Source organism: Phragmites australis, chromosome 1 (assembly GCF_958298935.1).
Source record: "Phragmites australis chromosome 1, lpPhrAust1.1, whole genome shotgun sequence".
NCBI lineage: Eukaryota > Viridiplantae > Streptophyta > Magnoliopsida > Poales > Poaceae > Phragmites > Phragmites australis.
In genome coordinates, this window is record NC_084921.1 from 54,797,717 (window position 1) to 54,814,117 (window position 16,401).

Below are 16,401 nucleotides of genomic sequence, written 5' to 3' on the forward strand. Positions count from 1 at the left end.
TGTTCGGATGCGACCTGCTCTGAGATCCGTTGTTGGCCTGCGCATACGCAGCCTAGCTAGCCCGTGAACAAGTGGCGTCGATGGGTCAAGTACGCTTGGCTTCGTAGTGGTGGAAAATTGGAAAAACTACGGCGGGAAATGGACTTGTCATCCTGTGACATGCCCAACTGGATAGTGCAGTGCAAGCTATGGCGCATGCGGCCACCGGGACGATCGGCTGAGGCGAACGAGTGGCGTCGATGGGTCAAGTACGCTACGTAGTTGTGGAAAATTGGAAAAACTACGACGGGAAATGGACTTGTCATCGTGTGACATGCCCAACTGGATAGTGCAGTGCTAGCTAGCTGGAAACTTATTGTATAAATAGAGGGTGGATGCCTCGGTAGATTGTATGCAAAGTGCAGCCTAATTACCATCAGATACAGCTGAAGTACATCTAGCTAGCTAGACACTTCATTCATACTTGTAACTGCAAATAAGTGATCCAAGATGGCAAAGCAGGGTGTTGCTTCAATGCTTGTTGTGGCATTGGTACTTGGAGCATTTGCAGCCATCCCTACAGGTATTGCATGCTACTGTAACAGTGTGCAAGTAGATGCTCGATCTACATTGCTGTATCCATATATATAAGCTCCTCTGTATGTATTAGCGTGCCATTCTCTACAGCCAAGCCACCCCCTACAGCTAGTGTATCGATTAAGATGTCTGTTACGGGTCCTACGTACGCAATGCTCACGCTGTATTACGAAGTACAGTTAGATAAAAGAAGAATCAACAACAGTTGTAGAAAGCCACTAGGCTACAAACTACCGTTCCAATCGGTTAGCACCCCAGGCTTGAAAATGGAAGGGGACGACGTGTTAGGCCGGCTGCGCCGGAGAGTGACACACCACACGTACACAACTCGATCCGGCGGTTACGTGGTTACGACGAACGAGTCCAAGGAGCACAACCATGCGTGCATGAACGGATGCACCTGGGGACGTGGGAGACGTACCAAACTAGCCACCGGAACCTGTATATATACATAAGGGGGTGCATGCGCTTGCAGTTGCAGATTGCTTCATAGCATTCGAGAGCAACGCATGCACAGATTGGGAGTGACCAAAAAGGGTCGTAGCTCTTCCTCGAGAAAAACAAAAGGGTCGTAGCTGAGAGAACAATGGCTAGGCAACAAGTTGCTTCCATGCTTGCAGTTGCTCTGATCATCGGAGCATTTGCCTCTGTTCCTACAAGTATCGATGATCGATCATTCTCTGTTTCCTCTCTCTGCTTTGCATGCACTGCACGTATTGCGCCCATATAGTTCTTAAATGAATTGTGTGTATTTCTTTTGCAATTTTGTTGCTGTCTTTTTATAATGGACTACCAAAGAAATGGTTTGGCTGATTTTGAACGAAAGATTTAACTAGGCATGTGCTAGCATTTGCTAGTACCACTTAAGATGCCCTTGTGTATAAGTAGCTAGCTAGATTGCTCACGCTACTAGCGTGGCTTGTCACGATAATCTTTGATTGATTGTATATTATATAGACTTTTTATTTAGGTATTTGATTTTTTAAGACTATATTTGATTATTAATTATATCTTCTTTTTTCTATTCTAACCCCAATTTCAATTATTAATTATTTTATTTGATTTGAACTTTTTATTTAGATATTTTGCTTCACAAACTGTATTAAAATCGAGATGCTAATTTCCTATAATTTTAATTTCGAATTTATTTATTTATTAATCGTATTTGATATGGATTCTTGGTTTAATCTAGACCGTTATATGTCGTAATAATGAGTGGTCTAGATCTTTTTTTTCAAATTAATACGGTAATTTTATGGTCTTAAAGTTAACGTGGAGCCTCTTTTTTACTCTCACATATTAAGATAATAGATAGATTATGATGCGTGCACGGGGAATTTTAGGTTTCATTATTATGCTTCTGCATAATCGCGTACAATAATGCATGCCTTTTCATTTAGACATGTATCAACATCTAGTACCTCGTTCCTTTCGTGTTTCATCAAATAAACTAAGCACTTACGTACACCCACATGTCGCTGTAAGATTTGCGTTGCATCTATCCCAAGTTCCCAACACGTACGATTTACGTTTCATGCAAAAGTAACATGTTGGCATGCATCAGCTCGTAGTAGGCTTACAGCTAACGGTGCCCATATTGTAATAATCTTGTTCTGCCTAACCGCAGGTGTGCAATCCATCGGCGTCTGCTATGGCATACTGGGCAACGACCTCCCGTCGAGTAGCGACGTCGTGCAGCTCTACAGGTCCAAGGGCATCAATGGGATGCGTATATACTCCCCCAACAAGGCGGCCCTCGACGCCCTGCGCGGCTCGGGAATCAGCCTCGTCCTCGACGTCGGCAACGACAAGGTCGGCGAGCTCGCCGCCAGCCCCTCCAACGCGGCGTCGTGGGTGCAGAACAACGTGAGGCCCTACTACCCGGCCGTGAACATCAAGTACATCGCTGTCGGCAACGAGGTCCAGGGCGGCGCTACGCAGAGCATCCTCCCGGCCATGCGGAACCTCAACGGCGCCCTGGCCGCGGCCGGCTTCGGCAGCATCAAAGTGTCCACGTCGGTGAGGTTCGACGCGATCGCCGACTCCTACCCGCCCTCCAACGGCGTGTTCGCGCAGTCCTACATGACGGACATCGCGCGGTACCTGGCGAGCATCGGCGCGCCGCTGCTGGCCAACGTGTACCCCTACTTCGCCTACAGGGACAACCCGCGCGACATCAAGCTCAACTACGCGACCTTCCAGCCGGGCACGACCGTGAGGGACGACGGCAACGGGCTGACCTACACGAACCTCTTCGACGCGATGGTGGACGCCATCTACGCCGCGCTGGAGAAGGCCGGGGCGCCGAACGTCAGGATCGTCGTGTCGGAGAGCGGGTGGCCGTCGGCCGGCGGGTTCGCGGCGAGCGTGGACAACGCACGGACGTACAACCAGGGCCTGATCGACCACGTCGGCCGGGGCACGCCCAAGAGGCCCGGGGCGCTGGAGGCGTACATCTTTGCCATGTTCAACGAGAACCAGAAGACAGGGGACCCAACGGAGAGGAACTTTGGGTTGTTCTACCCAAACAAGTCGCCCGTGTACCCAATCCGGTTCTAAGACCTGAGGGACGGATCGATTAATATCTATCAATATATGCACGAAGAAGATGGAAGCTACAGATGCATCTTCGCCTAAATAAGCTGCATGAGGAGCGGTACGAATAAAGTGTAAGTGTGTAACGTGCACGTACAACTATGTTAGGTTGCATGTGTATCCTTCACATAGGACTTCATCACGGAAAATAATTATATGGGATGTGATCTAATATATTTAAGATCTGAATTTAATTCATAACATGACACGGTAATTTATTTGTTTCTTATTTTATTATGTATGATCTTATTTCTCTTCATCAAGTTTTATGGTAATAAATTATCATATGTCACGTCATGAATTTAATCCTAACCCTAAATATATTAGATAATCTCTCATTATTTTCCCCTGATCACGGTTCCTCCTCGTTGGCATGCAATTGGCATTGACTGTCTCTGTGCTGCATCATGTCATGTGTGCACTTGGATAGACTGGGCGTATCATTCCAGACCGACAACTTGGATAGAATCTTGCGTTGTTTCGTTTGGTTTCGTACAGCGACATGACGTTTTCAACCGGTTGCAACATGGGCCGCCTCTGCGACCGAGGCCTTGGCCCATGGTGTGAAGGTGGCCCTCTATCCCAACACAATGACGGCAATTCCTGTCGGCCCGGCGAGCGCGACAATTGGCACGATGTCAAGAAGCTTCTTAGCCATCCTTGCAAGTACTCTCTCTCTCAAACACACACACAAATTGCAGTACGATGGATAATTGTTTTCCCTCTCTTTTTTGTTTACGCAAATGGCAGGAGCACTGCCCTTCAGTAAGGAAAGCACATCCGGCTACATTAGTAGCCAGCTTGACGAAAAAGAAAAAGATAAAACAAGCACAGTGACAACAACTTGTAAACATGCGTCTGTCCTACATTCCCTGCATCTCCGCCTGCCTGTGTTCTCCTGCATCGCTTGCCTCCGCATGCCAATCTCCTCCTTTGTGCGCCAGGCCCTGGCGACCTGCAAATGGTTAAGCATTTCACCCTAAAAAATCTGGCGATTTGGTTCTTTCCAAACGTTCCACCGGACGTACAGTATGATTCCGGCTTGTCGTCGGCGTTGCTCCTTAGCCGTTCTCGAGCTGTTGGAAACCAGCTGAAACTGCTATGTCTTCCTCCTGTATAGGTATCGGGTCATATGCATGATGCGAATTCAAACTTCTTCTTCTTTCTTTCTTTCTTTCTTTCTTTCTTCTTCTTCTAAATTCGTTCGTGCAAGCAAACCCTTCTCTTAATTTCCTTGGTTGGTTTCCTATCCGTACGTTCGTGCATCGTTGATTAGTTCCTTGCGTTCTTGATTAGATGATCCTAGTACATGTCCATGATCTAGCTAGATTCTGTTATAGGGTTGCAATCTCATTAAGTCCTGTGGTGCTTGATTGCATATCACCTTTTCTGGGCAATCCGGCATGCAGCATCTTTAAATTTTTCCTCAGAAAATACTCCGGCGTGCACCTTCTTCATACGCCAGACCTTCCAGCGTGTACAAGTGTTATGAGTTAAAACACTCCGATGTGTACAACACCTTTATCACCAGACCACCTGGCGTATTCATTTTTCTTGGAACTTCGCTAATTCAATCAATCTTTGCCCTAGCTTCAGTAACTTCTTTATATATTGTATTCATAAATCCTACTAAAATATATACTTAACAAACGTTTTAGCCTCATTGACTATATTATCATTAATCACTAAAATCTCATACATGCTCTAAATATGGTCGCTATAAACTCTCCAATGGCGTGTTTGCTAGACTTGGCTTGTAGTGCTACGAAACATACTCTATAACAAGTTCACATAATCCATAATACAATACACAGGACGTAGTACTATTATCCCACGAGAGACTTAAACATGAATAAATGCGTATGTTCTTGAGTCCAGCTCGATATACACCCATTAAAAATGTGAATTAATGCACCAGTCGTCTGATATACTTCGAATTTACTATTAGAGATCATCTTGACAGTTATGAACATCTAACGGTTTAGATTTAACAAAAAGTCCATATCACATACAATTAATAATTAGATAATTTTGAAATTAAAGATAGATAAGATTAGTAGTTCGATCCATATATAGATTGGAAAGTAAAATATCAAAATAAAGAGTTCATGTTCAATCTATCAATCTTTTTGGACGGTATAGACATGTAACTGATTCGGTTACAAAGTCTGACTCGGTACAAAGGTCTATATATTTAAAAAAAATCCACGTATTTTTTCTGGGGTTCTGCATCGCTTCTTCGTCTCCGGCGACCCGCATTGGTTCTGCAAGGTGGCAGGCAGGCAGACCTTTGCTGTCAGTCCGCCTCCAGAAGCTAGCTACAGATTGTCAAACCTGAAGCACCAACCACTACACTAGCGTGGTCTGTTTTGCCTTAGACCATCTTCAACAAAAATTCTAAAATTCTATCCTCTAAAATACTATTACAGTATCTACTAACATTATTACGGTATCTTCTATTTTTTTCATCTCTAATAATCACCTTATTTTTTATCTTTCATTACTCTCCTCCTCCACTCGAACCCACGTGCATACACTGGCAACAGTGATACGGGAGCCCGTTTTCTCCAGCAAATTTGCCGAAATCCCGCCGGTGCCCGCTTCCCTGTAGACGTCAAAAAGCAAACTTGTCGTCTCTGTTGGAGCTTTGTTTGGAAGCAGGCGAGCGGCAAATGTACGGCAAACAGGAATACGGCAAAGAAAAAAAGGCCATCTCCAATCGGATCGATATCCCCATACGGTATCACTATTCAGCACGATTTTTCGTTCTTTAGTAGCCACATCGTCCTCCAACAGACCCCGTATCTAGTGCTACAGTGTTGCAGCTGCGACACTGTAGCAGCTGGTTGGAGGCAGAGGAGTCTGTATCATTGTTTCCTAAGTATGCATGTAGGTCCGAGGGAGAAAGAGAGTAATAGAATATAGAAAATAGGTAGCTGTTAGAGATAAGAAAAATAGAAAATACTGTAATAGTATTATAGGAGATAGATTTTTAAGTATCTATTGGAGATAGCCTTAATATTTGCACAAGTTGCCAAGTCATATGTAACACGTTATTAGTTTATCCATTAGTTAATCCATGTGTTCCATTGATCAGCCCAAGCACTGTGTAAACAACCGGAAGTCATGGCGTGTGACTTCCTCTTCTTTAAAAGAAGTTATCATATTCGCTCTAAAAGTTACAAATTTATCATATTAATAAAAAAAATCTAGATCACTTATTGTTATGAACATCTAACCGTCTAGATTAAATTAAAGAATCTATATCAAATATGATTAATAAATAGCTAAATTCGAAATTAAAAATTATGAAAAATTAGCAGTTCAATTTCTATATATTTTGGAAGACAAAATATCTAAATAAAGAGTCCAAATAAAATAAATAATAAATAAAATTATGGTTATAATAAAAAATAGATCCATATCAAATATAGTCTTAAAAATTAAATTATTATAAAAATCAAATACTTTAATAAAGAGTTTATGTAAAATATAATTAATCAAAAGTTATTGTGACAAAATATTATAACATGCTAGCTAGCTATACTATTAGCGTAGATCAACTTGCTAATTTAATAAAATAATTGGTGTGGTACCTGTATTTCATGGGTTTAATGCCATGGCTCTAGTCACGCTAACGTTACCATGCGGATGGAACAGACGCCTGAGCCCTGGGCGGTAGTCCGAGGAAGTGTGCCAGATGGTTTGCAGTGAACGAGCCGCCGACAGGACAAGCGGGCCCGGCTTGCACCGCGGGCACTTGTGGCCAGATTCTCCGTGGATCGGTGAATGTTCGGCCTGTGCCCTTGCGTAACCGGCGTGCGTCGACTTGTTCCAAATCTCAACAGGTTGAAGATCGACTTTCCCCTAACCGATGGTGACTCGATCGGTACAAGCAACAAGGCGGGCCCCCTGTTCCACCCCGTCAAACGGGCCAGGAAGAGAAGGTCAGGTCAACCCGCGCTGGAATTCCACGTGCCGGACAAGTTGCCGCTTTGTATTGTACGTGGTACATGCATCGTCCGGGACCGGCGGCCGCGATCGGAGGAGGACCTGCTCGCGCATGGGCGCTTAGAGCATTTTTAAAAGATTGTCTAAAACTCACCTTATATATTTTCATATAGGAGTCTTCGTAATAATTTTTTTAAATCACTCTTCTCTTTAATACACTTCTAATACCTTATTTCATATATTTACTCTTATGTATAACTCAAGAATGAATTCTACCCATCATCTCTATCTTTACTCTTTCTCTCTCCCTTGTCCTCTTTCACGGGTCATCCATATACAATATTGTGTCTCAAGGATCTTGAAGGTCCATATCGCGTATATGAGCTCGACGGTGAACCAGATGATCGGCGGGCACGAGTCGTGTGGGCACACGGGGTCGGCACAAGACACTACATCGGGCGGCGCCGGCCGGAGCTTGCCTATGTACAGGTACCCCAGGAACACTGGGAAGGCCTCGCGCACCCACGTGGCCCCGAGGGACGAGCTCCTCCATCTTGTACCGCAGCCTCCCACTGCCAGCCCCCTCTCCTACCCCTCCAGCTCCAGCGGTTGCATCACCATGCGTGGCCCCTACGAGACTGCGCGCGGCGAAGATGTCGTAGAAGAAGGCGCTGCGCACAGCGAGTATGCAATGGTGGAAGAGGACGGGCGGCTAGCCGTTGGGCACATCGACGTTCGCATCGCTGCAATCAAGGTCCGGGTCAGGGAGCAGCAGCCGCTCGAGGTTCTTGCTGAGTTGATTCAAGCTTACCGCCTCCATGTTGCCGCAGCTTCCTCCAGCAGCGCCTCCACCGCCCCACTCCTCACCGGCGGTCAACGACAGGGTCTGTGGCGGCCTCGGTGGTAGCAGAGCGAGGGAGCAGGGCGACTTCCATTGCGACCAAGGGTGGTTGGGTTGGAGCGGAAAAACGAGTGCGGGAGGGAGGCCGAGCGTTGGACGTGAAGATAGGGAGTCGACTCACCCTCACTGGAAGTAGAGAGCAAAAGGGGATGGATAGAGAGCTCATAAAGATAGAAAGGTGGATACAGAGTCTATTGAAGAATGATTTTAGCATATAAGCTCCTAAATTTGATTATAGAGTCAAATAAAGAGACTCTTGGAGATGCTCTTATCAGGCCTGGCGGGATTAGACCAGAAATGCAATTTTGCATGTTCTTACCTACGTACAATTTATCTTGTTCATTCATCTCTTTTTAATACTCATCTATATATTAATTCTCTCGCTTACCTTATGATTTTTTCTTACGCACCGTATCTATTTAATACAAATCTCTATATAATGAACGGTCCTAAACTCCTAATGAAGTATGCACGCGCATGACTAGTGGAATTTTCGTGTTCGGATGCGACCTGCTCTGAGATCCGTTGTTGGCCTGCGCATACGCAGCCTAGCTAGCCCGTGAACGAGTGGCGTCGATGGGTCAAGTACTCTTGGCTTCGTAGTGGTGGAAAATTGGAAAAACTACGGCGGGAAATGGACTTGTTATCGTGTGACATGCCCAACTGGATAGTGCAGTGCAAGCTACCGCGCATGCGGCCACCGGGTCCTGGACGATCGGCGGAGGTGAACGAGTGGCGTCGATGGGTCAAGTACGCTACGTAGTTGTGGAAAATTGGAAAAACTACGACGGGAAATGGACTTGTCATCGTGTGACATGCCCAACTGGATAGTGCACTGCTAGCTAGCTGGAAACTTAGTGTATAAATAGAGGGTGGATGCCTGGGTAGATTGCATGTGTAGAATAGGATTATGCAACTGGATGATCATATTCGTTATACACAGTTTACATATATAAGCCTTTGGCCATGGCTGTACAAGCGGTCTGCACAAGAGCGAGCGGAACGAGCGGCCTAGCGCGAGTGGAGCGAGCGGCCTAGCATACGCAGCGGGAGCGCAGACGCCGTGCGGCAGCGCGCGCTCTACGGAAGCTGGAGCCGTTGGCGTCGTGATGCTGAAGACCCGGGCGCGGGGCGCTAGCCACCGTTGGTGGTATTCCGCTGACACCCCCCCGCAGTGTCGACGTCGGAAGTCGTGACGGAGAGGCTGTCCCTGAAGTCGAAGAAGAGCGCCGAAGGCAGACCCTTGGTGAACACATCCGCGAGTTGTCGCGCACTTGGAACATGCGTGACACGGAGCTCCCCAATGGCGACCTTTTCCCTGACAAAGTGTATGTCCAGTTCGATGTGCTTGGTCCGGCGATGGTGGACGGGGTTCTTGGACATGTACACCGAGGAAATGTTGTCGCAGAACGCCACAGTCGCTGATGGCACATTGCACAGCAGCTCGCCGAGGAGATGCCGTAGCCAGGAACACTCGGACACAGCGTTGGCGATGGCGCGGTATTCCGCCTCGGCGCTCGACCTTGAAACCGTGGTCTGTCGTTTGGACGACCACGAGATAAGGGAGGAGCCAAGGAAGATGCAGTATCCCGACGTGGAACGCCTCGTGTCCGGGCAGCCCGCCCAGTCCGCGTCCGAGTACGCGGTGATCGTCGGCGAGGAGATGGCGCGCAGTTGAACACCGAGATGAGCCGTGCCCTTGATGTACCGAAGAATGCGCTTGAGCATGGTGAGGTGCACATCCCGCGGCGCGTGCATGTGGAGGCAGACCTGTTGCACTGCGTACGCGATGTCGGGGCGGGTTATCGTCAGATATTGGAGGGCACCGGCGAGGCTGCGATAGGTGGTGGCGTCGCTGATGAGTGTGCCGTCCGCCGCCGAGACCTTGCCCTTCGTGTCTGCTGGAGTGACGACAGAGTTGCAGTTCGCCATGCCGGCGCGTTCCAGCAGGTCCTCGGCGTACTGCGTCTGGGAGAGGAAGAAGCCGTGGCCGGTTCGTCGAACGCTGATGCCGAGGAAGTGGTGTACGGGTCCCATGTCCTTCACCTTGAAGGCGTCTTGTAGCCGCCTGACGAACTGGTGGAGCAGCGCTGTAGACGATGCGGAGAGGATCATGTCATCCACGTACAGGAGCAGGTAAGCCTGGGCGTCGGCGCGGTTGTACACGAAGAGCGAAGTGTCGGCTCTGGACTGCACAAAGCCAAGCGAGGTGACGTGCGCGACGAAGCGGTCGAACCACGCTCGAGGAGCTTGGCGTAGTCCGTAGAGGGAGCGCGACAGGAGGCAGACATCATCGGGCCGTGCGGGATCGGCGAAGCCCGTGGGTTGCTGACAGTATACGCGCTCCTGCAGATTGCCGTGCAAGAAGGCATTGGAGACATCGAGTTGATGAGCAGGCCACTTGCGCGATGCCACGAGCGTGAGGACGGTGCGGATGGTCGCCGGCTTGATCACCGGGGAGAAGGTTTCGCCAAAGTCGATGCCGGGCCGTTGATTGAATCCGCGCACGACCCATCGAGCTTTATAACGCTCAAGAGTGCCGTCGGGGTTCATCTTGTGCTTGAACACCCACTTCCCAGAGATGATGCGCGCGCCGGGTGGCCTGGGGACGAGGGTCCAGGTCTGGTTGGCCTGCAGGGCGTCGTACTCAGCTTTCATGGCCGCGTACCAGTTGTCGTCCTTGAGAGCCGAGCGGACGGAGCGGGGCACCGGCGAGAGTGTGCCCGAGGCCGCCAGGGCATACTTGGGGTTCGGCTTGTGGATCCCATCACGTGCACGGGTGACCATGGAATGACCGGTGGTGGCAGGTGGACGCGCCGGTGCAGCCGGTGGCGATGACGGGGACGATGCCATGGGCGACGTGGTGGGCGACGTCAGCGTTGGCGTGGACGATGCCGCGGAAGTCGATGCAGATGTTGAAGACGACGCCACGGGCTGTTCGGAGGCACCTCTCGAACGCACAGTCCGTGCGCGCGTCGGGTGCGGAGGCAGCTCGGTGACGAGTTGTGGCGGCGTGTCGTCCTCAAGTTGAGCTGGTGGTGGACGGGGCACAGGGTCGGCGATGTGGTTGTGGCGGAAGGGGAAGACCGCCTCGTCGAAGACGACGTGCCGAGATGTGATGACGCGGCCGGTGGTGATGTCGTAGCATCGGTAGCCGCGATGATCAGCGGGGTACCCAATGAAGACGCACGCGGTGGAGCGTGGGGCGAGTTTGTGCGCCGACGTGGCGAGCACGTTGGGGTAGCAGCGACACCCGAACACCCGGAGCTCGTCGTAGCTTGGTGGCACGCCGAAGAGGAGGGAGTATGGCGTCGCAGATGCCGTGGTGCGGCATGGACGCCGATTGATCAGGTACGTGGCCGTGGCGAGCGCCTCAGCCCAGAACGCCAGGGGAGCTGCACTGTGAATCAACAGAGTTCTAACACAGTCATTAGTGGTGCGCAGGATGCGTTCCGCCTTGCCGTTTTGCTGCGACGTGTAGGGACACGAGAGTCGGAACTGAATGCCGAGAGTGGACAGAAGAAGGCGCATGGCATAGGAATCATACTCACGGCCATTATCTGTCTGAAATGAGAGAATGGGAAGGCGAAACTGAGTCTGAACATAAGCAATGAAGGCGCGTATTGTCGTAAAAACGTCAGACTTATTTCGTAGAGGAACAGTCCAAAGATAGTGGGTGTAATCATCAAGAAAAATAACATAGTATTTGTACCCGGAATGACTGTTAACAGGAGAGGTCCAAACATCTGAATGCACTACTTGAAAAGGAAAAAATGTTTGGGATGCAGAATTGTGGAAAGGTAAACGGGTGTGCTTGCCCAAACGGCAAGAACTGCAAGAGTGGCCATCAGCCTTATTACAGGAAAAGGAAAAAGTGTGTAAAATCTGAGAAGTAACAGGTTGTCCGGGGTGTCCGAGCCGCTGATGCCACAGGGACGCCGTTGATGATGCAGTGAGGGCTTGATGGTGAGAAAGGCGCAGGGGGTAGAGATCGCCGCTGCTCTCACATCGGAGCATCTCCTCCCTGGAAGGAAGATCCTTTATGGAAAAACCAGCAGGGTCAAATTCAATGGAAACATTGTTTTCACGGGTTAATTGACGAACTGAAATCAGATTCTTGATGAGTGAAGGAGAAACAAGGACATTGTTTAAATGTAAAGGAGAGGAAGCTGTGGGGATTACAGTGTGTGCTCGGTGAGTGACAGGCAACCGAGCACCATTGCCCACTGTGATGGAAGAAGACGAAGGACGAAGTGTATGGGAGGGGAGAATACCGGGGTTGGAGGACATGTGTGACGTGGCACCGGTGTCGAAGTACCAGTCGGACGTGCTCTGCGGCTGATGTGGAACGCCGGCTGAGTGGAGTGCAGCGTAGAGGCCCCCGGTGTCGAAGGAGTTGGCGGAGCCGTGCGGGGACGGTGGCTGCAGGTGAGAGGCCATCATCGCCTGCTGAGGCTGGAAGGGCGGCCGCGGACCCAGGACTCCCGCACCCGGAGCACGGAAGGGCATCTGCCATGCCTGCACCATACCTTGCCATGGGTTGAAGCCCGCGGCGTAGGGCGCGCTCTGGGCGGTGGAGTTGTTGAAGCGCGCGTTCCCGCCGCTACCGCCGCCGCCGTTGCCCTTCTGGCGGCGCCGGTCGTTGCGGTTGTTGTAGCGGCCGCCCCCGCCGCCGTTGTTGTTGCGGTTGGAGCGCGGTGCGGACGAGCCGGAGGAGCCGTCGTTGGAGCCAGTCCCGCCGCCATTTCCGGAGGAGTTGGAGGATCCGGCGGAGCGGTCACCATGGGTGACGGTGAGCGCCTGCCCGGCTTCGGCGTTGGCGTCGTGCTGAAGGCCGAGTTCCTCGAGGAGGAGGAAGGAGCGGGCGCTCTGGAAGGTGTGCGGCGGGTACTTGGAGGTGATGACCGGCTTGACGTAGCGAAAGCGCGGGCTGAGGCCGCGGAGGAGGTTGAGCACCATGCTTGGTTCAGAGACCGCGTGGCCGATGTCGCGCAGCTGATCGGCGAGGCGCTTGAGCTTGGTGCAGTAGTCGCCGATGGACATGTCACCTTGCATCAGGGAACGAAGCTCGGCCTCCAGGTACACGGCGCGCTGCATCTCGTTGTCCTGGAAGAGGCTGGCGATGGCGTTCCAGAGGGTGAACGCGTCGTGGCGGTCGTTGCGCACGGTGTCGAAAACGCCCTTGGAGACGGTGGCGAGGATCCAGTTGACGACGCAAGAATCGATCTTGCGCCACTCGCCATCACGATCTTCATCAGGGGTGGAGGTGAGGACATGGCTCTTGAGCCCGAATTTGCCAAGGGTGGAGTCGAAGAAATGGCGCCACTGGCCGAAGTTGGCCTCGTCCATGTCAAGGATGACATGAACGTGGTGACGGATGGAGATGCCTTGGATCTGGGAGGAGGTGGAACGGACGGAAGCGGCATCCTCCTCGCCGATGGAGTCATGGGTGGAGTCAGAGTGATGAGAGGAGGGAGCCATGGGCAGCGGAAGAGGAGATGTGGTCGAAGGACGCGAGAGGAAGACCTAGGACGGTGATACCATGTAGAATAGGATTATGCAACTGGATGATCATATTCGTTATACACAGTTTACATATATAAGCCTTTGGCCATGGCTGTACAAGCGGTCTGCACAAGAGCGAGCGGAACGAGCGGCCTAGCGCGAGTGGAGCGAGCGGCCTAGCATACGCAGCGGGAGCGCAGACGCCGTGCGGCAGCGCGCGCTCTACGGAAGCTGGAGCCGTTGGCGTCGTGATGCTGAAGACCCGGGCGCGGGGCGCTAGCCACCGTTGGTGGTATTCCGCTGACAGCATGCAAAGTGCAGCTTAATTACCGCCAGATACAGCTGAAGTACATCTAGCTAGCTAGACACTTCATTCATACTTGTAACTGCAAATAAGTGATCGAAGATGGCAAAGCAGGGTGTTGCTTCAATGCTTGTTGTGGCATTGGTACTTGGAGCATTTGCAGCCATCCCTACAGGTATTGCATGCCACTGTAACAGTGTGCAAGTAGATGCTCGATCTACATTGCTGTATCGATTAAGATGTCTGTTACGGTCGTACACGTACGCAATGCTCGCGCTGTATTCCGGAGTACAGTTAGATAAATGCAATGGCACGCTTGCACTTCTAACTAGCTAATTTCTCGTGAACAGGTGTGCAATCCATCGGCGTCTGCTACGGCGTGAACGGCGACAACCTGCCCTCGGCAAGCGACGTCGTGCAGCTCTACCAGTCTAACGGCATCGACTCCATGCGCATCTACTTCCCGGACACCAACGCGCTCCAGGCCCTCAGCGGCTCAAACATCGGCGTCATCATGGACGTGGCCAACACGGACCTCGGCTCGATTGCCTCCGACCCCAACGCCGCGGCCGCCTGGGTCCAGAACAATGTCCAGGCCTTCCCGGGCGTCTCCTTCCGCTACATCGCCGTCGGCAACGAGGTGTCCGGCGGGGATACGAACAACATCCTGCCCGCCATGCAGAACATCAACAACGCGCTCTCCGCGGCTGGCCTCAGCAACATCCAGGTGTCCACGGCGGTGCAGAGTGGCGTGACCGCCGGATTCCCGCCTTCCCAGGGCACCTTCTCCTCCGACGCGTCCTCCTACATGACACCCATCGCGCAGTACTTGGCCAGCACCGGCGCGGCGCTCCTGGCCAACGTGTACCCCTACTTCTCCTACATCGGGAACGAGGCGCAGATCGACATCAACTACGCCCTCTTCACCTCGCCGGGCACGGTGGTGCAAGACGGCAACTACGCCTACCAGAACCTGTTCGATGCGCTCGTCGACACGTTCTACTCGGCGCTGGAGAACGCGGGAGCCGGAAACGTCAACATCGTCGTGTCCGAGAGCGGGTGGCCATCAGCCGGCGGTGACGCGGCCACCGCGAGCAACGCGCAGACGTACAACCAGAACCTGATCAACCATGTTGGGCAGGGCACGCCGATGCGCCCCGGGGCCATGGAGGCCTACATATTCGCCATGTTCAACGAGGACCAGAAGCCCGGAGCCGAAACGGAGAGGCACTTCGGACTGTTCAACCCGGATACATCTCCGGCGTACCCTATCAATTTCTGAGAGAGACAGATAGACATAAGAACAAGATGATAAGATATACTACTAGATACGTACACACATACCGTCCATTTGAATAAGCTGCCTGTAAAACGCAAAATGCATGCATGTAAGGCAAGCACTTCAATTATTTCCTAAACATGAATAAGAGGCACTTTGGCAATATGAGTGACTAATGTTCCGACCTTTTTTCCCCCTCTGATGTGTTGAACGTCTTAAATCAGTTGATGACCGGTTGTCTGTAGCTCCTACGGAAAAACATCTAGCCATCCAATTTTATGTTGCATCTTTTTAACAAGGAAATACAATCCGTACCATTTTTATAAAAAAAAACTAGCAAGGTGGCCCACGTTAATAGCGTGGCTAGTCTCGATGTAATATTTTGTCACGCTAAACTTTGATTTAAAATCAGTCTATTTATTTTTTTCATGAGGTTATTGTCATTTAGTTATAAAACACATAAAATTACAAAAAGAGATAAAAATTATGTTAATAGAGGAGAAAATTATTTATGCTCTAAACTTGTAATTGTATCATATACATATATTTGTTAGATTCATATACGTTTTCATCGACTATCATAATTGTGTGTCAAGTGTAGGCATCTCAACAAAAAATAGAATATGTTTGCCTTGCCCCCATATTGCGCATTGCTTGCCTTATGCAATAACATTGAGCTATATGATGCTTCTTAATCTATTATCTTAGTAAAAGTTTTAAAAAAATATTATTTTTATTATAAATTTTAGCTATTGATTAATTGTATTTACATAGACTATTTATTTAGGTATTTTATTTTTTCTAAGATTATATTTGATATGGATCCATCTTTTTTCTATTCTAACCCTAATTTCAATTATTATTAATTTTAGTTTATTTGTACTCTTTATTTAAATGTTTTGCTTCTCAAACCGTATGAAAATCAAACTGCTAATTTTCCACATCTTTTAATTCCAAATTTACCTATTTATTAATCACATTTGATATGGACTCTTTGATTTAATCTTTCTGCTAATTTCCATATCAATTCTGAATTTACTTATTTATTAATTGTATCTGATATGAACTTATTGGTTTAATCTAGACCGTTAGATGTTCACAACAATGAGTGATCTAGATCATTTTCTTTTGTATTTTACATGGACTCTTTATTTAGGTATTTGATTTTTTTTTCTTCTGAGACTATATTGATATGGATCCTTCTTTTTTTTCTATTATAACGCCAATTCCAATTATTATCAATTTTATTTTATTTGGACTACTTATTTAGATGTTTTGTTTCCTAAACTA

General features: G+C 49.5%; 2 protein-coding genes across 3 annotated transcripts; both read left to right on the plus strand.

Annotated features, from left to right (window-relative positions):
- Positions 1–412: 412 nt before the first annotated feature.
- Positions 413–3,391, plus strand: LOC133928572 (glucan endo-1,3-beta-glucosidase GII-like). Of its 2 annotated transcripts, none has more exons than XM_062374987.1 (2): positions 413–562; positions 2,204–3,391. In XM_062374987.1, the coding sequence occupies exons 1-2, from the start codon at positions 490–492 to the stop codon at positions 3,133–3,135; spliced, it is 1,005 nt and encodes a 334-aa protein (XP_062230971.1). In that variant the 5' UTR covers positions 413–489; the 3' UTR covers positions 3,136–3,391. The 2 variants fall into 2 exon arrangements, with proteins under 2 accessions (XP_062230971.1, XP_062230964.1); XM_062374980.1 differs by lacking the exon at positions 413–562 and adding an exon at positions 1,067–1,235 and having other exon boundaries at positions 2,204–3,390.
- Positions 3,392–13,846: 10,455 nt separating this feature from the next.
- LOC133928564 (glucan endo-1,3-beta-glucosidase, acidic isoform-like) lies at positions 13,847–15,274 on the plus strand. The gene is made up of 2 exons (XM_062374967.1): positions 13,847–14,007; positions 14,183–15,274. Exons 1-2 carry the CDS (start codon positions 13,935–13,937, stop codon positions 15,112–15,114), a joined length of 1,005 nt encoding a protein of 334 aa, XP_062230951.1. The 5' UTR covers positions 13,847–13,934; the 3' UTR covers positions 15,115–15,274.
- The last annotated feature ends 1,127 nt before the right edge of the window (positions 15,275–16,401 follow it).